Below are 22,864 nucleotides of genomic sequence, written 5' to 3' on the forward strand. Positions count from 1 at the left end.
TTGCAGCCGTACACATGGGTGCGTCCGGTGCCGACTGAGGCGACACCTCGCGTAAGCGGTCGTAACCTCGACGGCGACAGCACGGTGGCTAGAGCAGCGATAATTTCTTACAGCAGAACTGCTTATTGTCCTAGTTAGTGCCTGCTAAAAGACATGTTTTTTGCCGCAAGTTAGAACACGCACTAAAGGAAGACACATGCCGCCCGTGTTGTCTTTATGCGTCTTCCTTTTGTGTGTGTTTTAACTTGCGACAAAAACACGTCTGATAATTTCTTAGTCGGCGAGGCAGCCGACGACGACCACACGCCAAATCACAGGGGTGGGGGGAGGGGCGAAAGAAATGTTTTGCTTAAAAACGCATTACAAATACACGGAGTTGCGAACGGCGGTGGCTATGCGTTTCGCGGGCAGGAGCACATCATCGAGATCAGCGGCCACCGAGCCGGCGCTAATTGCCGCTGCACAGAGGTGGCATTGGATGAGGAGCGAAGAGAGCAAGACTCGCGCCGTGCGCGAGAGATGGCGCCAGGAGCGCGCTGGCCTGGTTACGGCGAGGGACAACGGCGAGGCGCGACAGTGGCGCGAAACCCAGGTACGGGCGCCAAACAGCTGCGCTCGAAACGAGACGCATTGCAACAACAGTAAGCTTCCACTGCGCGAAGGGTTTCCGGTTCTCCCGCACTTGGCACGGGCGGGGACGGAAGGAGCGTCGTCGTTCAACTCACAGACGCACTGGCCGGAGCATGGCTCGACGTAGGCGCCGCCGGCGCACACCCCGTTGCAGTCCCTGCGCGCCGTGCCACCGCAGGCGCCCCGGCAGTCGCGGCCGTGGGTGCGCCCCAGGCCCGTGTTGCCGCCCACGCAGTAGCCGCACGGGTTGAGCCAGGCGCCGCCGCCGAAGCCGAGGCTCGAACACTCTGCGCGTCGCAAACGTGCGGGTGGAAACACGACGCACGGGGCAATTAACGTTACGGCTGGGTGACACTATATCGCGCGTGACTGGTAATAGGAACAGTGCAGGTGACGATAACGTATTACAGGGGACGGTGGAATATTACTGAAAAATGCAGGGTGTTTCTTTTTTTACGTGGCATAAAGAATTGAGAAAAAAATCACCTGTGGCAGATGGCAGAATTTAATCCTTGAGCCGGGTTACTTGAAGAGGCGGACAATATAAGTGCACACGAAATCTAAATTCATGATTGAGTAATTAACAAAATGTCAAAAGTTGTGTTTTTAACAAGCGGACAACGGCGACGTCACAGAACGTCCTTTCTTCCTGGTCCAATGGCCTTAAACTCTGTTTTTTTTTTCATTTCTTAGGTGCTGCAGCCCCGTTGGGACAATTGTAAGAGTGAGGATAACATCACACACGAATTGCAGGAAAAAAGAATCGATCAGCAACTACGAACGAAACTCGCCGGTCAAGGCATTCCAACGTCCATACCAGCGTACCAATGGTCACGTAAACACTACCTGATCGTAATAGTCACTACTCCCAGCCATTGCATCTCCTCAAATGGCGCTCGATTAAGAAAGTCGACGGAAGGACGAGAGTTCCGACTCCGGTTGTGACTACCGCTGTCTAAAGCGCACAGAACAGGAGGCACCCTGGCCTATCCTTTTTTTTTTCTTTCAAAACAGTGCGCCACGCCCACGGCGAATCAGCCGAGACTTCAACGCGTGATGGTAGCATGGCACGCCATCCGAGCCGCCAACGCACGGCGCGAGCAAGTCAAAGCCGTCAGTGTTCTGAGCACGCAGTCGCAGTGTATAGTATCCCGTGACTTCCTTCGGCGCCACGGTCGGTTTCAACGCCACTCGTCGCCCACGCGATAGGGTGGCTACCCACGCCACGCGAACAGAACACCGGACTGAGAAAGGCATTAATCTTTCTCTCCTTGACAAGGTCCGTTGCGCCTCTTCTCCGGCTGCACCGTCCAATTGAAGTTAAGGCCGTCGGCATATCACGAACCGATGTCCCGTGACATGTGGAGGTAGCTCACGCCACAAGACCGACACCTTTTTTGCCGAAAGAGGACAAGAAAGACAGGCAAAAGACTGACCAAAGGAGGGGTACCTCCGGTTGACCACCCTCTACCGGGGAAGACGAAAAAGGGGGTCAGAAAAGAAGCCTTTTTTTGAGAGGGGAGGGATGTAGGACCCAGTCGCTGTGTGGAACGTAAAACGTCTTGTGCGCTCTACAGAGGCTGTGTGGCCACCAGGCTACACACAGAAATGGCGTAACAAAAAAACATAAGTTACATTCATTCACGCATTTGAAAGCTTACATCCCTAACGTATGTTACAGTTAGTGGGAGTCTTACGGACTAATTTTGCAATCGGGCTCACTGCCTATTCGTAGTGGACCTGTTTGCAGAGGCAACTTATGCGCCAGGTTATAAAGACGCACTTCTCAAAGTGAAGTTTCTATACCTCGTATTTCTTTTGCGATTAAGTGCACATTGTGGCGAAATCGCCAAACACACTTCGAGTTTTCTGCTAGATACCTCCAAAGTAGGCGAAGTCTGCGTACAAAGTAGATGAAGTCGCTTGTATATTTTTATATGTAACCACGTCAATGCGGAAAATAATAAACTGGTTCTGAATGTTATAAAGAAATACGTGACGGATGGTGGGATCGAACCTCTGTCTTCCCGTGCAGTACCAGCTCAATGCTCTAACCATCAAGCCATGAGCTAGCGCTTTGAGACGCTGTGTTACACTTCACTACCTTCGGGATCGGCCTACATTTTCGCCAGACAGATACCTACAAACTATACGAGGTCCGCCTATGGTGTAATCGCACTAGGAAAGAAAAAAAAAATACCGCGGCAGTACTGCGGCGTGTGTAGTATTCAGTAAAACCTCGTTATAACGAGTAAGGATATAACAAAATAATGGTTATAACGAAGTAAGTGAAACTCTCATTGAAGTCCCCATGAAGATCCATAGCGTAGTACACAAAATAACGGATATAACGAAGTAATTCTGGCTCCCTTTTCAACTTCGTTATAACTCGGTTTTACTGTATAGTAAATAAGTCTGTGCCGAACGCCTGTCGCAAAAAAAAAGGGGGGGGGGGGCTCTTCTCGGGTTGTGCGACTCACTCTCGTCAGCCCAGACGACTTGCGGGAGGAGGGCGCCGGTCAGGACGTGTAGCACCAGGGCCAGCGTCGACTGGAGAGGGAAGCCCTGGCGCATCTGCGGCACATGCGACCTGCGGCCGACGCTTGCTCACCGCATGCCCCTTGGACCACGTGGTTACGGAGCTTCCTTGTATATTCTTTTTCGGTTGCAGTCTGGAAAGAAAGAAAGAAAGGGTAAAAACCGTTCTGTCAGAGCGTCAGAAGTCCTGTCTGGACTGTTACGCGTGGGGGATCTGACTGGTCGACGAGACGTTAGAAAGGACACCAAAGATGAATGTGCGGATAAGCTGATTTAGGTAATTACATTCCTGCAGTAACATGACGGCCACTATCGCCGGGAGATGAGACTTGGTAAGCTGGAGAAAACGTAAAGATCGGTGGCGAGGCCACTGTGATGTTGCTGCGCCAACCCGCAATGACGTCACTGATCTTGAGAACGTTTGCTTGGGTGCAGTTAATTGTTTAACGGTAAAATAAGGACTACATTGAACTTTAAAAAGACCCAATAGTCAAGCAAGTTGTGAAAACGTTTTCTGCGCCTAAAGAAGGTCCCAAATACAAGAAAATATATTTGAATTCATGACGTCACGCTAAACAACCGTTTCGCAGGAAGATGTAGATTGGAAGTGATCAAGAGTTGGCGAATGAAGCAAGCACCAGCCTGGAGCCGAGATTTTAAGAAGTGGACTTGTCATCGTTAGCAGGGCCCCTACAATAATTTGAGGACAAGTCCAATGACGGAATGTTGGCTCCAGGCTGACGCCTTCCCTTGTTCGGCCTCTGTTGGAGACGTCGCATTAACCTGGCTTCCCTGAGATGTTAGCGGTGAATTTCAGGAAATTTCTACGTTCAGTGACCATACTATTTTGTTTCCCTGTCAGGTGAACGAAAATATCGTTTTGAAACAATAGTTTATGCGTACAATCTAATGCAGTGTCCCTCATCGCCCCTTCCACGTCGCCGAGTAATGCAGTTGTTGTGACAGACGCAGCTGTAGAGGCGCTGCCGGTTGATATCGACCAGCTGGGGTTCTTTAACGCGCGCCCAATGGACTGCACACGAGCGTTTCCGGTGCGCCATTCTCTCTGTGCTCAGATTTGGCGAGGAGGCTTTTTGTGGCTGGAATGTTCTGCATGCGAAATGAAGCTAGCTCGTAGAGCCTTACCCTTACTCGAGGGAGGCCGGCACTGCGCTCGGCGCATCGACTGCATGCATCGCACTTTAAGCCTCCGCAAAGTGCGCTGGCTACTCAAAGAGCCCACAGAAACGCCAACAATAACCGTAGTACGGATATGACTCGCTGATCTGCAACTGGTACCTCATCAGTAGGAGCACTGCGTTTTAGATTAGGAACAGCACGCTGCGATTATTCGGCAAGCTTTGAAATTTCTTTTGAGGGCAAGCAAAGTGTGTGTGTGGGGGGGGGGGGCGGAGGAGGCGAGGTGGCTTACAAACTATAAGCAAACGCGGCGTCTTCAGTCAGGGCCGTTCGAAAGAAAAAAAACACCCAACAGCGATAGCTCGTCACCTCGGTGCGGCCTTCTAGCCCAAACATATGAATGGTTAGGGCACGAGAGCAATTAATAGTTGTCTCCATTAGCGACGCCACCGTCGGCTTACGGCGCGCTGCATCCAAGCGGTCGGCAGCGGTGTGTGTCGGGCGTTCCGTGACCTGCGACGCGCTCTTGCCGCTCGCCTCGCTTGGTTGAATTTCGCATGTAACGACAACGCATGACACGGCCGTTGCGCGCCGCGGGTGATAAGACCGCGCCGCGCCACGAACGCCGCCCCCATATGGCGCCATTAGAATGCCACCGCAGTCATGCAGAACACAAGAGGCGCTGACTTTTTTTTTCCTTTTTTTTTCAGCGTCAGCTGGTAAGAGCATTTATAGCGCAGACCTTTTTCGTCCTCTCCTGCTTAGGTTTGGTTCGGTGCCACGTGCGAACATGTCACGTGTGGCACGTGACATGTCACGTGCACGTGCCACGCGTGCACGTGGCAGCAGTAGCTGTTCATTTTGCCCGTCCGTGCCCGAGAAGCAGGAAGACGCGGGATGCCGTTTTAAACGATTGCAACAGGACGCTGAAGGAAAACGCGTCAGGAAACGAGCATGCCGGAAACGAGTATGCTTTGTGCATGCGTTCTGGCGAAAGCCTTAAAATTGTGCGTGGTGAAACCTCAAAGCCAATAATTAATTGGAAAATACGCAGTGAGCATTCGTAGAGCCGTCAGGCGCTCTGGACGCAGGCGAGGAGCCTTCCCAATGTTTATAAGGGTCCTCACGCAAGCTTATGTAGACACGAGCTATACCCAGTGAAGGCTCCAGTTTCAGCTACCCTTCGCAGTGGTCCAGTGACCATGGCGTCGCGCTGCGGAGCACGAGGTCGCGGGTTCGACCGCGGCAGTCGCATTTCGATGGGGGAAAAACGAAGGAACACTCGTGTGCGTAGATTAAGGTGTATGTTTAAGGAACCCCAGATCGTCAAAATTATTTCGAAGACCCCGCTACGGCATGAATCCTAATGAGATTGCGATTTCGGCGCGAAAAACTCCGGAATATTTTTGTTTCCCGGCATCACCTAAAGAGTGCATCTGCAAATCCTTGCCCGTGTTTAGCGATCCGCTCTCACCCAACGCTATTCTTTCTGCACAGTAAGACTGCCATAGATCTGTTAATTATCTTATTTGCGTTACTTTTAAACAGATGTAGCTGTTCTGTGTTTTTTTCCAGTTCTCATTGTCTCTGTCAATAGACCGCACGAGAAGAACGATCACCATTACCATAGTCACTTTTATCAACGCCACGTCCTCGTGGCAGTTATAAAGCAGGAGAAAGTATTAAAAAAAGATGTCACGTATTTTAAGTGGATTAGGAAAAGCAAGCGCATTGTTCCCGAAGACTTGAGTATTTGCACCTATCTACAGTCGAGAACAAAAGTCTAGCGACCATGGTGTCCGCAAAAAAAAAAAAAAAAATAATACATTTCTTCTGGCACAGCCCGTGCAAAGTTAAATTGCTTTAATCCGTTACATTGGTTGCACAGGCTCACGTAGGCTTAACCCATTTGATTTCAGCCTTTATACCTATGCTGCGAAGACAACGGCTTATTTGGTAGTACATGTGGTCCTCAGACTTGCTTGTGACTGTACGTACACCAACTGCAAATCGCATAAGCACAGCCAAAGGCGCGATGAGGCTTAATATTTCAGCAGGAAGCAGAGGTCAAAACACCGTCGAGACATCATAGGAGACAACAGAAGTGAAAGAGGAAGCTTCATAGCGATGCGTCTCCATAGTTTCAACTTTTCAGCGTCAATGATTGGGGCTACTTAGTATTGCATTTCGAATCGCTATCACTGCTTCGGACTCTGGGCAAAGCTGTTACTCTTCCTTTTGATCTTTTTCAATCGTAGATAATAATATATATGGTCCGCTCGATGCGATTTAAAAGACGCCCCTGCGTGCATGTGTGACCGCGACTCCCACTAAATGTACTCGTCAGTTTCGGCTTTCCCTCATTAAGAGTCTTTGTGTGGAGAAGCCCACTTCTGGTGTAGCGAGCCAGACATGGTCAAGCTGACATCTGAATTTATATCTATCTATCTATCTATCTATCTATCTATCTATCTATCTATCTATCTATCTATCTATCTATCTATCTATCTATCTATCTATCTATCTATCTATCTATCTATCTATCTATCTATCTATCTTATTCCCCTCTTCATTTATTCAAATCAGGTTATACGATGTCGAGCAATTTATATTGGTTATCTTAAGCTCCGCTCGTAAATGCGAGCCGGGGAATAGCCCGTAACAGATGTCGCTACAAAAGGGTTGCGCTAGAAGGTCATGCGCGAATGAAAGAATGGCCGATTTCGTCGTTATTGTGTTCGTGCCCTTGTCGCGAAGACACTGCAGTAAAGCAAATTCAGCAAGAACTACGTTAATTATCCCGGTACGTTCTGTTAAACGGGCTCCGTGATCGCGCGCGTGTGCCCTTATTACAGCGCTTAGCCATCCCGCTTCCTAGACACCGTCATCGTATCAGCGTACAGCACCTAAACGAGCGAGTCACGACTACAACGACGCGTCTACGCGAGGATCCACCCGATCCCGTGACACAAAGCGGTTAGGCTTTGTTACACTACATGCTGCGTGTGCTCTGGGGCGGTGCAGTAGCGAATGCTGATAGCGGGGACCCGTCAAAGTCTTCGCGATACGCCCATCGCGTGCGGGAGGGCCACTGACCTCCTGGCACCGGTATTAACCTATCAAGCTATATAACGAAGTGCGAAAAGGCGCTTCTTCTTCTTGATATCTCGTAAACATAGGGGTTATCTTGTTACTCGGGATCACTCCATTGCAGTCTGCACCCTTCGAGTCACATTGCAGCTGTTCTCTCATTTATTTCTCTCCCTCCCGCCCCATATTATATTTTTTGACAGCGAATAGCTGTTAATGACGCTAGCCTAGCAGGACATATCCTCCCTTTGCCGCCTCATGTCGCTAGCTTAGGGATCATCACATTAGATAACAGTATACCAGCTGCAGTGGCCCAGATGCTACGGCATCACGCTGCTGAGCGTTCGAGGTCGCAGGTTCGATGCCGTCCACAAGGGCCGCATTTCAATGGAGTCGGAATATAAAAACAAAAGTTTATGTACCGGGAATTGGGTGCGTGGTAATAAACACATAGTCGTTTAAATTATTCAGGAGCCCCCCCCCCCCCGCCCCCTCATTACGCCGTGCCTCATAATAGGATTATGGTTATGGCACGAAATATTCTAAGAGGTAATTCTTTTAACCTTGCGCGCCTTTCTATCTGCAGCACAGACGCTTCATTTCAACTAGAAGCTCTCGAACACGTAAATAGGTAAACACAGCCACGTAAGCGTAATCTAGATGACGGTTATAAAAGCGCCAATGCGCACATATCTGGCACGCCATGCCATGTGCGTTAGTCTTGGCCGAAGTTTGAATATGCGTGTGCGTCCCAAAAAAATGTTTAAGAGCACAGTGCACGTGATAACGAAACAATGGTCGCGACGCTGTCCTGAACTACCCGCACCAGCATTCCGTGACGTCGTAGATGGTAACAGCCTCTGCTTGGTTCTAGTTTGTTCTTTAACAGTAAAAGAAGGGCTGCACTGCATTATGAAGAACACTAAGACTCAACGTGACGAGTTCGGATAACTTTCCCTACTCGAGAGCCGGCCTTTGATAGCATAAAACACTTTTTGAAATGCGTTACATCACACTGACGTACCAATGCTAAGCTTCGAGTGTTCAACTCAAGAAAGCGTACAACGACTTAATTACATCGTAATTGGAAAGGCTGGGCGCTTTGGTCTGTGTTGCAGGTATGGGAATGGGTAGAAAAGGAGTCGCCATACAGATCATGGTCAGTCATTTGCCTACGTGAGCCAATTAGGCTTAATTTCATCCAGTAATATTGAATAATTTTCCGCCAAATAAATAAAAATACAGGTAAAACATAGATTATCACTCTAAATTGGTTCAGAATTGACTTTAGTGTTCATTTAAGTATCGTGGGCGACAAAGTATACAGTCTTACAAGGAATATAGGTTCACAGGAAGATAGAGTGATCAACAATGGTCGAACGAGGGTTGCCACCCTGACGACAAGTCTATTGTCAATCAATCAATCAATCAATCAATCAATCAATCAATCAATCAATCAATCAATCAATCAATCAATCAATCAACTGAACCTTTATAACCCACGAAATCCTTTGTTCAACGATTGTTGACCACATTCCTTGGATTTGACAATATCGCTAGACTATGTATTGGTCAACAACACGTGTAAGCCCGTAAGACCACAAGCAGCGTATAGAGAATCTGTACTGCTCGCTCACTCAAACACACACACACACACACACACACACACACACACACACACACACACACACACACACACACACACACACACACACACACACACACACACACACACACACACACACACACACACACACACACAAACGAACGAACGAAACATCTCTATAAACTCTATAGAAAGAGACAAAAATTGTTAGTAAATGACTAGAAAACATTATATTCAAACAAATCTCCTTTCTGAGTTGGTTCGGAACCACAAACTATTCCCACGTGCTAATTGATAAAAGCAACAAAGGCAAATACTCAGATGCAGTAATCAAACGAACTAGTGAGTAGGAATACGTCCTCTTATTTATTTTTTCTGCTTCGAAGTGCGTAAGAAAAAAAAAAGGCGGAGATGCTGAAAAAGATATGTCAAAATGAGGACATGTTTTACGCTCGAGCTGTAATTGGCCAGGTCGCATTCAGTCCCGCTCTGTTAAGCAACGTAATCAATACTACGCTCTCCGGCCCGAACGTTGTAAACGGTTTTACGTGATCGCGACTCATCCGGGTAATACCCACTCCGGAGGGGCAAGCGTTTTATAGCGGATCATCATTCAAACTCTTTGGCCTGGCAACGGTTATGCAGTTTTATGTAAGCGCACAATGTATACAGAAAAGGGCGACACGCTCGGAGTCGTAAATAGTTGATGAGATAGCGCACATCGAGGAGAGCGAGTTCTCAAATTTGTATACAAGGTAACTGGGACACACAGGACGCAACGTGGATCTTTTAGGGCTGTTGACAACACAGTTCAGCCCTACGACATCGTACGTGTCGATATCACGATATGCGCTGCCATCATGTGGCATCGTGCGACATCACGATATAAATGCGCTGTAATACGATTTCTTGTACATTCAATTTGCAATGGTTGCACACGAGAACTTGTATATGCTACGTTTTGTAATCAAGCTAACCATTTCTCTTTAGGTTGTAAAATTGTTAAAGTTTTGTGATCTCTTGCTTGTGACACCTCGTTTAATTTAGTTGGCGCCTTGTTCAACGCGATAACGTTGAAAAACATGCGCTGCACTGAAACACTCCAACGCTTGCACAGCTGAAATACTCAAGTACTGAGTACTTGAGGAACGCCGCTTGCGCGCTTGTGACTTGTGCTATGTGGTGCGTAGGTTATTGCTGTTTTAATTTTCCTTGTTTTTTTTTTTTTCCTGAGTAGTGTTTGAAACTTCGAGATAGCCGGTTCTTGAAAAACCTACCCTCACGTTTCTCTTCACTAAAAAAAAAAAAAAAAGAATGAATGACACTCTCATTCCAGCCCATACATTATTTTTTAGGTGCCTCCACCGCGCAATGCCCCACAAACCGAAGCAGACCGATGCATTTTGCGAAGTGTTTTGACAACGGGTACGACAAAAACTGGTGATAGATACTCCAATAATTTTCATTAAGTAAAGTGCCTCGAGCACTAACCGACTTCAGTAGAAAGACAACCACGTTCTGAGCGCATGCGCCACGGAACTGCCATCGTCATGATGACACCGTAAACCTCGCCACATTCACGCTGTACTTGGATTAGAGACAACATTGAGGTGAATGTCGAGGACAGTAAAATAGTGATTTTTTTTCAGTGAAGTTTAGAGGGAAGTTGGCGGGTGCGTCTGCTCAACCTATACCGCTACTGCACAGTGGTTTAACGCGAATATCACTCTTTGCGTACTCAGGCAAGTTTTCTTTTCCGGAAATCTAGCTATACCACCAAAAATATGGGCTGGTCCCGGAGATCGCGCAGTCTAAAAATCTGGACCGCTCGTGTGGGTGTGTGCCGCTCCTTAAAGAATCTCACTGACACCAATTCGGGCCGCAATGTGTGTGCCATGCGCGGACAAGAGTGAATCGCGAGAGAGGAGTACAGCTGCAGTACATGCCGCATACACGGCTCCATTTCGGCTATTCACATACTTAGTCATGACAGTTGTGCTCGAATTTTTTTTTTTTATTCTCGCTTCCCACCCTTTACAAGATCTAGAGGGGCAAGCAGATTTGTGATGGTTCAAACATCAGAATTCTTTCCGCTGCAGCCTTTCAGACAGCTAGTGACTACAACCGGTGTGCTTTGCGGCAACAGTGCGGTAGGGAAGCTTGTCCTGAAATCGGTCTTTTGCGCAGTTTAACCAAGTGGCCTAAACTTATTAGTGACAAACTGTAAACTTACGTATTTTGTTATGATCACACATTTATTCATATTTTAGACAAAGTGCGTTGCCGCAAAAGGAAGGCTTCATTATCATTATCATTGCTCTGCTATTTCTAATTTCGGTCATTTCCGCTTGAAACAAGTCGTACAGCAAAGCCGGCTGTCGGGATCGTTGGTACCGATACTCTGATAACAACGCAGTGCATAAGATAAGGAGACAGAAGAAAACCGTGGCGTCTTCTGTGTTTATTTCAGTATCTCTTCTTCATGCAATGGTATGTCCTTGAGGCGGTATTGTCCTAATGCGACAATGTCAAAATTCAGACCTCCTATTGTAAACTAAACATACTTATCACTAACGTGGTCTAAATTTGCGCCAATTTGTGGACCACATGCCAGACATTGAGTGCCTCGCTGATTGGCGTGGTGGAACGTTCTCGTTCTTCTGAAGTGTGTCCCTTGTTTATATATACACATATATATATATATATATATATATATATATATACACACACACACACACACACACACACACACACACCGGCGGAGAGAGAAAGCAAAGCCACTAACAGAGAATATAACAAACATGAATACCTCACTGTCGCCTTCACCGCCTACACGCGCTTTCCAAAAATGACTATATTTTGCCCGCAAGAAGAGTTAGATAGCATAGGAAACTGGGAAATTACATATTGGCCTAACGTGGGTCCACACCAGCCCAACGTCAGACCATGATGGTCCCACACTGCGATTATATTGGTCCTGCTTCGAGCAAGAAATATCCTTTTAAACGCATCGGTAAATTACCCTTCTGAATTACCTGCAGTTTGGATGCAGATCTGTTAAAAATGTGTTTTGTTAAAACGCGGCACCCAGATCTCGAAACGTTAACAAATTTCACTGAGGAATTCTTGAATGTCGAGAGGCTTGGAAGTGTGTGCTTCGTTACGTGAAGTAAAATATATAAAGCGAAGCTTTCTTTGTGTACACCTCTCGGGTTTGACGTTGCTGCTGCTTGGTCGATCGGTATCCCGGCGAATATCTTTGTGGATATATATACAGAGGTTATATATGCATCAAATGCAAGTACATGCAAACGAGCCTACATAACTCCTGTACGCTGACCGACAAAGTAGTTCCAATAAGCATTCCCACATCAAACATGAAAATATAATGTCGGCGCTCACGGATATATTTGAAACATACCAACATCTTAATGAAATAGCCCATTATATTCAATTTATTTTTGGACTTACGTGATTTTATTCGATTTACCCTTTGATACTGTGATTCGATACGTGCCACTGGATCTTTGCTCCATCCTTAACCAATCATCTAAAATGGGAATTGGCCACAGTGACACAAAAGGTACAGAATCTTTGAACGCACCTAGACATAGGTAGTACTTCTCTGCGCATACATTTGTCATCGCCATTCTTAGGCCGTATGACGTAAAACTATTCCATTCTAGTTTCAGTGCCTCCACCCCTACCCCCCCCCCCTCCTCCCCAATCTCCAGACGCCAAATTTACGTAACTTCCCACGTAAGCATCGGGACGTGAACCACTGTGTTGTCTGAAATGCCCAATTAAACGCTTTCATCGGTTATATGGGAGATCACTTTTGTTTGCTTTTAAAGCGAATAACATTGCTCTCCTCGACAGTCCTTTCTTTTTTAAATCTAAGTGGCTAACAAGAGGCGAAAGCACGCAGAAGTGGCGAAGGTTTTGGTGGGGCCGAGCTAGCGCAGTGAAAATAGGTAATCTGGGGAGGAAAGTGGTGCCGGCGTCTGCGATTGGTCCGCTTCCCCCTGCTCAGCCTGCGGTGGCTGGTCGAAAATTTCGGCGGCATGCAACGGGGAGTTAGAGATGTCGTTAAAACGGGCCCTCAGCGATGAGGAGATGGCAAAGCGATGTCTTATATGTGTCGAAAGGGCTCGATAACGTTATACTGCCAAGCAAAAATTTATATTACACGCAACGAAATCCACTGTCGTCAGTAGCTCCGAGTAGCCAGTGCGGGAGCGATCGGCGGCTAGCCATCTTCTATTCCTCTAGAAACGGGGATGACTCCGGCTATTCTGAGAAAAAAAAAAAGAAATCAGTTTTATTCTGCGTATTATTGCCTCTTTAGTGCGTACACGTAACTTTGACGTGGCGAGTTATCGCGGTTTTGTGACGTCGCGCGGCAGACAGACGAAGCAGGCGCAGACCGAAAGATATTTCGCCAATAACGGAACGCTAATGGCGAAGGCGGCGTAGAATCAGAAATAACTTTTTTATTTTCTTTTGTTCGAGACAACCATGATTTATCAGCGTGTACACGTCATATTAGACGGGGAGTTTGCAGTTTTCGTGACGTGACGGGATAGACAGGCGAAGTGGGCACAGCTCCAAATTTTTTTACCATTCGTGGAGGGCTAAGCATACATGGAATAGAAACGGCTCGGAATAGCATTGCGTTAGAGCCCCCCCTGCCTTCGACAAGCATCAAATATAACATTGGTCCTCGTGACACTGCTACGCATACTTCTCACTGATACATCCGTCTAACTTGGTTTTGCGGTTTCGGCGTTGCTCGTGAGCAATGTAGCGCATAAACACAAAAGTTGTACGAGAATAAAATTGTCATCTTTGTGATGGATAAACAAACTAAACGCTGCATGATATTTCACGTTGCGTAGTATGAAAGTAACCGCAGTTGAACGCATCCCAGTTAGTTGTATACCTTTATTTATCACTTCACCAAAGTTTCGCTTCACATTGATTCTATTGATGCTTGGCTGGACAGAGATTGTGCCGAAATCGGTCACAAACACAATGGGAAGCAACGCTTGAGCACCTATGTTCGGGGGAACTAACACATATTTTTCCTATGGAAGACTTCGCACATCATTACTACGTATTTCCAACTTTTTGGTAACATTTTCCGATTTTGCCTGCTAGATGCGTTCACCTTTCAAACATGCCATACAATGGTTGCGGTTCAAACAAAACAAGCCATGGCATTTTCTGCATGCAATATTCATATCCCAAACGCGAAACCGCCAGCGCACGATGTCACGCGAGAAACTATGCAACAGCCGCTTCGGTTCCCAGCGGTAATTGAATTTACGGCTTCTACCAATCGTGCAACCGTAGACTCCCTTCTTTACTGACACCGGAACGACAAACGAATCTAACAAAACGCTCGTTTCTAAGCAATATATGGTCACACTATTTTTCGATTTCTCACTTACGCTTCAATGCAGACGCCTTTCTCCCGCCGTTTCCTTCGTCGAATTCCCAGAAAAACTGGCAGCGAACATTTGAATCCGAACAATCACAAGTATCCGTTCCCAGTGTGAAAAAAAAAGTTAAGTACAAAGCGAGAAACGAGCCACGCGGTGACTCTACCAAGTCCGTAGTCACCCGAGAAGCCAATCCGAAGCTAACCACACGCTCCTCGATCACGCGTTCTCTGCAGCTTCAGCCGACGCAGAAAACATCTCGTCGAGTCGATTTTCTGCGCGCAGCAGCTCAGAGCGTGCCGTCTGCACGCGAGCAGAGGGTTGTGATTGGTGCACGAGCCTTCCGGCAGTGACGTCATCGCCGCGACGGGCTGCAGTTGGTCGGCCGACCCCGGCCGGTCGATAGCGATTGGTCGCGTGCTACCGAGGCGTTTAGAATCGCGCCGCCGAGAGAATTCATTGACAGGGTTAGAGTCTCCCCCTTCGCGACCCGCAGAAGGGCAACGATTTTTCGCGGGATCGCATTTTGTCTGTAGTTTTTTTTTTCCTTAGTCATTCCTTCTCTATGCGGTCGGCGATTGATGTGTTGTACATCCTGCGTTTGCCGCTTCGATCTGTTGTGGCGCATGTGCGTCGATGGTCACAGAGTCAAAGCCGTCGATGAACCGCCAGTAGAAAGCCTTGCCCCGCTATGATGGCAAGTAAGATAGGCCTGTCCAGGTCGAGACGCCGAAATGGAAGTCGTGATAACTTGTTGGGGCCGCTATTGGTTGCCCCTATTTGTTGTTGCCGTTTCTGTGCCCATATATTCCTATGGGTAGCCTGCCATTGCTATCTCTTCATTCATTCTTCACAACCAGTGCGACGAGCAGCCTTGCTATCTTTCTTTTTTGTGTTTTTGTTTTTTTCACTTGTGAAGCTGGAAAAACATTAACGCTTTCAATAACTTATGGAGGAATGTTCGTTCTCGCTTCCGTATCGGTAGATAATAAATTACCAAACCCCAGTAAACGTAGGAAGGCTGAGAAGTTTTATTACATTCGCTGGGAAAGAAATAAAAACACATCGAGATAACAAATAATGTTCTGCCAAAAAGAACACGGGAAGGCGAAAACAAATTGGACTGGTAAAAATTCATCGCTTCTTGATTTTTACTATGCTCCTTTCAACATAAGCCCCTCTCTCTCACTTGGTTTTGGGCAAGGAAAACATTGCCTGGAAGTGACAGATATTAAATATTGGCTACGACTGACAGATATTAGCCCCGGCCAGAGTTGCGATCATAAATCCGGCGCACTTTGGCTCTGCCGCCAAACAAATGTTTTGATAGCCGGACAGCATCGGTAGGCAAGAGGTACAAGGAAAAACGGCCGCTGCTATTTCCTTCTGCTCCCCGCTCCTCGGTCGTGTGCTAGGTGTTCTTTTTTCTACTGCACGGAATTTTCAGGAGTCAGCTGTGGCACATCGCGCAATGCAGCCCTCAAGTTGCACTAATTCAAGAGGTGGACATTACTTGCGCGATAACCCAAATTCATAACCGTAAATTACAAAATATTGCTAATTAAGTTTTGAGCCAATTACTTTATGAGACATATTTTGCGATTTACGAATTGTAGACGTTGATTTCGCAAGGCGTGTTCACTTGGAACGATATGTCAGGACGACACCAGTTTCGACGCATTATTTCCCAAAGTGTGCGACAAAATACAATGGCATTGCGGCTACTTCAATGCACGAAACTGCGCTTTCGTCAGAAAAGTAAGTAGAGCAATCGCGCGTTTTTACAGAAAGTTTGACGGCGCATATCTCGTAACTGGTACCATCCTGAGAATTCATTCCAAGTGGATATGACTTGCAAACTCACCGGCTACATTTTGTAATTTGCGATGTGCCGTAAAGTATTTATCGAAAACAATTAGTGAATATTTGGGAACTCGTTAATTGCGCGTTTTGATTTTTTGTGCAATAAAGACCGCCTAGAGCGAAATGGTTCAAGGACTATAATTGTGCTCTCGGACAAAGACATTTTTTATTGCTATAGCAAATATATGGACACTCCAAGCGCATTTCTGCCGTCGCCGTCGGCGTGACGTTCCGTATAAAGTACAAGGGTGATAAAATCGTCGCCGTGCACCGCCTGCTGTATGTGCGAGTGAAATCTTGCGAGAGTGAGTCGGCGATCGCGGCTCAATCTCGCGCACGCAACGGACGGAAGCGGGGAGGAAGCGCGCCGCCTTCCGTCGCAAACGGCTTCAAGGGGAGGCTAGGGAAGGGGGGCGGCGCATTCTAGACCGGGCTGCCCGGGCCGATGTATCTTGAAAGTCATCTGCGACGGGTACAGAGTCCGCGCTCCGCTGTTTTTTTCGCGGCTTAGTTCGCATTGGGGGGGGGGGGGAAGGGATGCGAGCGGCTGCACGAAGGTCGACTCGCTCGCCGCTGCTGCCGCGTTTCCTCACTGCAGCGCTTCGACAGCGAGTTTCCACTGTCATCGAGCGAGATGTGTTCATGTTGGCTTGTGCGCGCGTGACACCACGCTTGTTAATTTAGTTAGTATGCCTATATTTACAAGTTTACGCGGCCGATAAAACTACTAACCTTGCTTTGTATAGCTGTCCACTAATTTGCTATCGAAATCGATGCCTCGCCTTTCTGGCGAAACTGAGACTTTTATTATCGAACTTTTCTATCAAATTGTCACGCAATTAAAACATAGCGTAGGGCGCACGACCAAATGGTACGCATGTTCACCAGAAAACGTTTCACTGGATCTAACATTGTGGCGCTCGAACATGCGGATCCCACGCATGACGAGGATTGAACGACGACGGCATGACGACTAAATAACGATAATAAAACTACGACTTCAAGACGACGACGCTGTGACGACACTAGAATGACTACCGACGTACGACAACCCCATGACAACTATGGAATTACGAAGAAGGAATAACGACAACAAGATGATATGGAGCTGGAGTGAAGACGACTACATGACGATGATGGCTCGACGACCACGGGGCAAATTTTCGCCAAGAAATTCATCGCATTTAATAAACTCAATTCGCAAATCGCAACCAAAGCTATATGTATTCGCTAAATGGCATGTTTTCGCATTCCTATACGTAAGCAGTCTTGACTGCCTCTGCCGAATCTTTTTCCATAAGAACATACAGCCACTTAAAATATTAACTGTAGTTTGCCTTTTTGAAAACTAGCGAAAAAATACTGTATAGGATACGCGCATTACAAAGTGTCAAGCATGACACTATAAGTTCGGAAACCCGCTGTTTAAGTAACCAAGATGCGACGGGGGCGTCGAGTTACCTTGCGGTACATTGCATCTATGGCCAGAATCTTTCTGGTTACCTAAAAAGTCAGTTTCTTATCCGACAAGATGCCACTTAGCGCTTTTCGCCAATAACTACACATATAAAGGTTAATTTGAATCTCATGCACGCGTCTTTCTTCCTCAGGACACGCGCAGCTCTTACGCTCCGACACTGGATCTTCAGTGCATCGCGAACTAAACAAGAAGCCAGACACTAACCTGCGCGAGCACTCCGATGCGCGCTGTCAAAGAATATATGAAATGAAGAACATGAGCAACTATGGGGCCACCGGATTCGCAGATTTATTTATTGTCCAACCTTTACAAACGCCGCAAACCTGCATTTGCTCTCCTTTTCCTATTTATCATTTCCTTAAAGCGCCAGCTTTGCGGCCAAACCCGAAAGGCGCGCGAGCTGTCGCCCGTCATTTCGCTTTGCCGATGTAAGCAAACCGCAACGTGTTTTTCTGGACGCGCGTGAGACCGCAGCCACGAGCGAAACGGGCATGTCAAGTGAGCGCACTGTCGCCGCCGGCCAGGCACAAGCGAAAGACAAGACGAGCAGTGAGATGGAGCTGCGCTCCAGCTATGGTAAGCCGCCGGAAACATACCGAGATAACAGAGCACAACACTTCGAGGCGCTGGCGTCAGCCCAAGCCGGTCTACACTCTAAGAACAGTTTACACCCTTTGGCTTGCCCCTTCTGCCACACAAAAATAATCGTCATCTGCCTTGATGCGTTTCCTTTCTTTATCGCTGCGAGCCCAGAACTTTCCAGTAACGAATGGCACGCGCGTTATCAGCACAGAACAGTTTACACCCTTTGGAGTGCCCCTTCTGATAACGCGCGTGCCGTTCGTCACTGGAAAGTTCCGGGCTTGCAGCGATAAAGAAAGGAAACGCATCAAGGCAGATGACGGTTATTCTTGTGTGGCAGAAGGGGCAAGCCAAAGGGTGTAAACTGTTCTTAGAGTGTAGTGCACGCTGCGGAGCGTTCGTGTTAAGTGTGGTGACGGCTGTACGCACCTATCTAGTAAGGTTCGGCTGTACGTACATCACCTGCCACACCGGGCCGCGTCGGTTTGTATTATATCTAGTGGCGGCATGCGCTGTGTCCGGCACCGGACAATCGTGCGACAAAACCACCTTCGTATATATATCCACAAATATATCCGCCGAGATACCAACCGACCAATCCACCTACCAGTAGCAGCCACAGCAAACCCGGGACGGTAGGCAAAAAAGGCTTCCTTCTAAAATCGAAAACATGAACTTCTTCAGCAAGGGCAATATTCATCGCGGGCATTACAGCCTTCTGCAAAGCGATACATCGTCGCCGCGTTCAAAACTATCGCTCATTATCGTTGCTTTCTGCGATCCAATCACGGAGCTGTGTTTCAAAATTCGTTGTCCGAGCGCATCGCGTGAGGAACCACGCTGCCTCTAACGTTAGCGATAATTTTTCTAAATGTGCACGATAGGCTACTAGAAACACAGAAATGTCATAAGCTCAAAAAGGGGCGAATTACTAACCTTGCAAAACGTGGGCTTCTTCTGAAGCGATGCTTCAATTCCAACCGGCGGTGTGGCTCAAGCAGACGACCGTCGAACAGCAGACGACACCACTGTCGCTGTGCCATCCGGCGAAGTCGTCCGTTCACTCTGGATCAGAAAAAAAGAAGAAAAAAGTAAACGCGAAAGGGCGAAGCACTTACTCCGTGAGGCAATGCAACGACAAACTAAAACAAATTGTACTTACAAAGAAAGGTTGAACCATGGCTACGCTTTGTTTTCGGTTAGTTCCTCCACGCATCGCGTTATTAGCCCCCACAGAGTCGCGTGATTTTTCCCCCTCCTTGCTACGGGGATGCTTCTTTCTCATACTGCCATTACTACCCCTCCTCCCCCCCCCATACACCCACGAAAAAAGCAAGGGAAAGCGTGCGATGACCGCCATTAAAAATTCAGTGCCCGTCGAGCCACGAAGCACGACTCTACACAAAGTCGAGTTGGAAAAAAAAAGAAAATAAATGAAGAAAGAAAGCACGCAGAAAACAAGAGCAGACGAAAATGGAAGTCGCGTAGGTCCTAATGGGTCGATCACATTTAGAGCGTGAATAAGCTCGCTCATCCAGCTCGCATGCCACGTTACAAGATGCATGCAGCGTTGTTAAGGCTAGATGAATAACCGTCGGCTAATCAGCGACTAGATTCGCCAAGTTGCGAGCAGGCAGGAAGACCTTTAACCAACGAGCAACGTGGGTTCAAAGCGCCGGCGTAAAGTGAAACAAGCACATTGCAGGAAGAACATTGAACTTGTTTTCTCGAAATAAGGTTTTAACCGAAGCAAGGTCACGACTCTACGGCGAATCACTATCGTAACGGACAGAAGCCTATACGCATTGTACTTTAGAAATTTCATCACATTAGAACTGCGCGAATTTTAAATTTGGCAGCGTTCGCGAATACCCGCGGATGTCATCCTGAGAATTCATCCTTTCGGGATATTAATTCCCGAACTTTGCGGAGATATGCATTGGCGTTTCAGTTAATTTATTAGCAAAACGTCGTTTTATGCCTTGAAGCGCAAAAGTAACTGCAGCGCCAACGCATTTCTCCGCAAATTGCAGGAATTATTATCTCGAAAGTGATGTCATCCTGAGAATTCGTTCCAAGTGCATCCGCCTTGCGAACTCCACGACCAGAAATTGTAAATTGCATTATGGGCCATAAGAGAATTACTTAAAAGCATAATTAGTGAATCGTTGTTAATTAGTCGAATACGCACTTCAATTTTTTTTTTGCAAGTAATGCCCTCCTCTTCGAGTAAACCAGCTCATGAACTAGAATACTACTATCTGCCGCAGGCAACCTTTAAACATTTTTTTAAAGTGTTCGCTGAAACACCCGGTACCCTTCGCGGTGGCTTAGCGGCTATGGTGCTGCGCTGCTTAGCACGAGGTCGCGGGATCGAATGCCGGCCACGGCGGCCGCATTTCGATAGGGGCGAAATGCGAAAACACCCGTGTACTTAGATCTAGGTGCACGTTAAGTCCCCTCAGGTGGTCAAAATTTCCGGAGTTCCCTACCACGGCGTGCCTCATAATCAGATCGTGGTTTTGCACGTAAACCCAATAATTTAATTTTAATACACTGTATATATACATATATATATATATATATATATATATATATATATATATATATATATGTGTGTGTGTGTGTGTGTGTGTGTGTGTGTGTGTGTGTGTGTGTGTGTGTGTGTGTGTGTGTGTGTGTGTGTGTGTTTACCGCATAACATGATATGCTGATGGACAATTACAAAGCTTACAAAGGTATCAATCCGGGAATTCTACGGGGATTTTTTGTTGTTGACTGTTGTCAACTTACTGTCTAGATACGACGTTTTGGAAATATATAGGCTACAGACTTACCGAAACAGATTCTTTGACGTGTTGTCGCATGGGCTGATGGGCAAGTCGATACCGCAGACAGAAATGAGTCTGGTCTATTGGCGTTTTAGCACACGATATCAGAAGAGAGCCTGAATACGTATAACCTCAATCTTTTTACCGTAATACCACGATGGACCAAAGAAAGTAAGTTTCCTAACAACTTCTGCCCATGTGTACTTTGCATGGATAAAAAGATTTAAAAAAAAAACAAGAAAATAACTCTAAGTGTGATTTATGGACTCACTCGGGACAAGTCTCAAGTCGGTCATTTCTGTGTACATCGCTGTCGTAATGAACAAGAATATCGCCCAAGTGCAGTTCCTTCACGACGTTCATTAACAAAAGGTGGCACAAACGTTGAGAGGAATTACAGCACCAAAAAGAAAAAGAAGGAAAAATATACCGAACACACAACAAGGGAGTCGAAGACGAGCCCTATACATGTGCCTATTTTTCAGCGGTAGTTACCCTCAACAATTACGCAAGAACAACTGGCCCGGCAACCCGCCGTGGTTGCTCAGTGGCTATGGTGTTGGGCTGCTGAGCACGAGGTCGCGGGATCGAATCCCGGCCACGGCGGCCGCATTTCGATGGGGGCGAAATGCGAAAACACCCGTGTGCTTAGATTTAGGTGCACGTTAAAGAACCCCAGGTGGTCAAAATTTCCGGAGTCCTCCACTACGGCGTGCCTCATAATCAGAAAGTGGTTTTGGCACGTAAAACCCCAAATATTATTAACTGGCCCGGCAGTTCGTTATTAAGGTTGGTACAGTTGGGCAGCGGCGGATCCAGATGAATACAAAATCACTAAACGCACACTGCAAACACTTGCGGACGCTATTCACGCAAGGTCATATGCATGCTGCATTTACATTTCTAGACCTCGCCCATAGTAACAGCAGCGTATATTAGGAGCCCGCCTGCTCTTTCAACACGATCGCCCAAATTGGCAACAGACTACGCAGCAACGCCGTCCCGCTTCTGAATTAATAGGCCACCAGTAAATCAAGAGTAGTACGTTAGGATTAAACAGCATAGCTCATTGCAAAACTAACGTGCGTTCTACTTAACCTCCATCACGCAATTATATCGACGCCGGTGGTCCTTCAACGCTTCTTCGTGCAGATCTCTGGGATGCTTCTTCGTGCAATTCGGCAGCCCGCACTATCCTGAGCGTCCGTGAAGCACTCTGCACACACGTAGTACACGCTATTCTCTCTCACTACTTCGCCAGAAACACCGAGACACTTACTGAAAAGGAGGCCGTTCCTGGGACCCACACGTTCGGGGACCGACCCCGCGTCGAGGCAAAATGGCGCACTTCTCGCATTCGTTCGCATTCGTTCCACGGTTTTATGACCCCCGTCGCTCCGCATTACGTTCTCTGCCAGATTCGGCCTATGTAGAAAAGAATATGTTCGCATATGTTCGGTCGACCACCAAACTTACGCCGGCACCGTCGACTATCCGAGCAATCGCGCTATCAGACTTAATGGCGAGTGACAGGGACCGGGGTAAGTAAAAAAGAGAAGCTAACAATGCTGACTCACACGACGATGAAAGCGGCCGAGTGGCCCGTCGCTGGCTGGCTGGCCATCACCTAACGATACGGCGCTCTCGCGAAGGGGTGAAG

The 22,864-nt window shown here is 47.3% G+C and overlaps 1 protein-coding gene across 2 annotated transcripts in view; it reads right to left on the reverse strand.

Moving 5' to 3' along the window:
* LOC142560321 (uncharacterized) overlaps positions 1-22,657 on the reverse strand; it is a 67,807-nt gene extending 45,150 nt beyond the window's left edge. Inside the window, exons 1-4 of one of the 2 annotated variants that reach the window (XM_075672319.1) lie at positions 22,484-22,657; positions 19,310-19,438; positions 3,111-3,302; positions 726-917 (exon numbers count right to left, since the gene is read on the reverse strand). In XM_075672319.1, coding sequence (XP_075528434.1) covers positions 726-917; positions 3,111-3,204 — 286 coding nt within the window. In that variant the 5' untranslated portion in view covers positions 3,205-3,302; positions 19,310-19,438; positions 22,484-22,657. Of the gene's footprint in view, positions 1-725; positions 918-3,110; positions 3,303-14,457; positions 14,674-19,309; positions 19,439-22,483 lie in introns of those variants that run through there. The other variant, XM_075672320.1, reaches the window with a different exon arrangement.
* Positions 22,658-22,864: the final 207 nt, after the last annotated feature.

This window comes from Dermacentor variabilis, chromosome 10 (assembly GCF_050947875.1).
Source record: "Dermacentor variabilis isolate Ectoservices chromosome 10, ASM5094787v1, whole genome shotgun sequence".
Lineage (NCBI taxonomy): Eukaryota > Metazoa > Arthropoda > Arachnida > Ixodida > Ixodidae > Dermacentor > Dermacentor variabilis.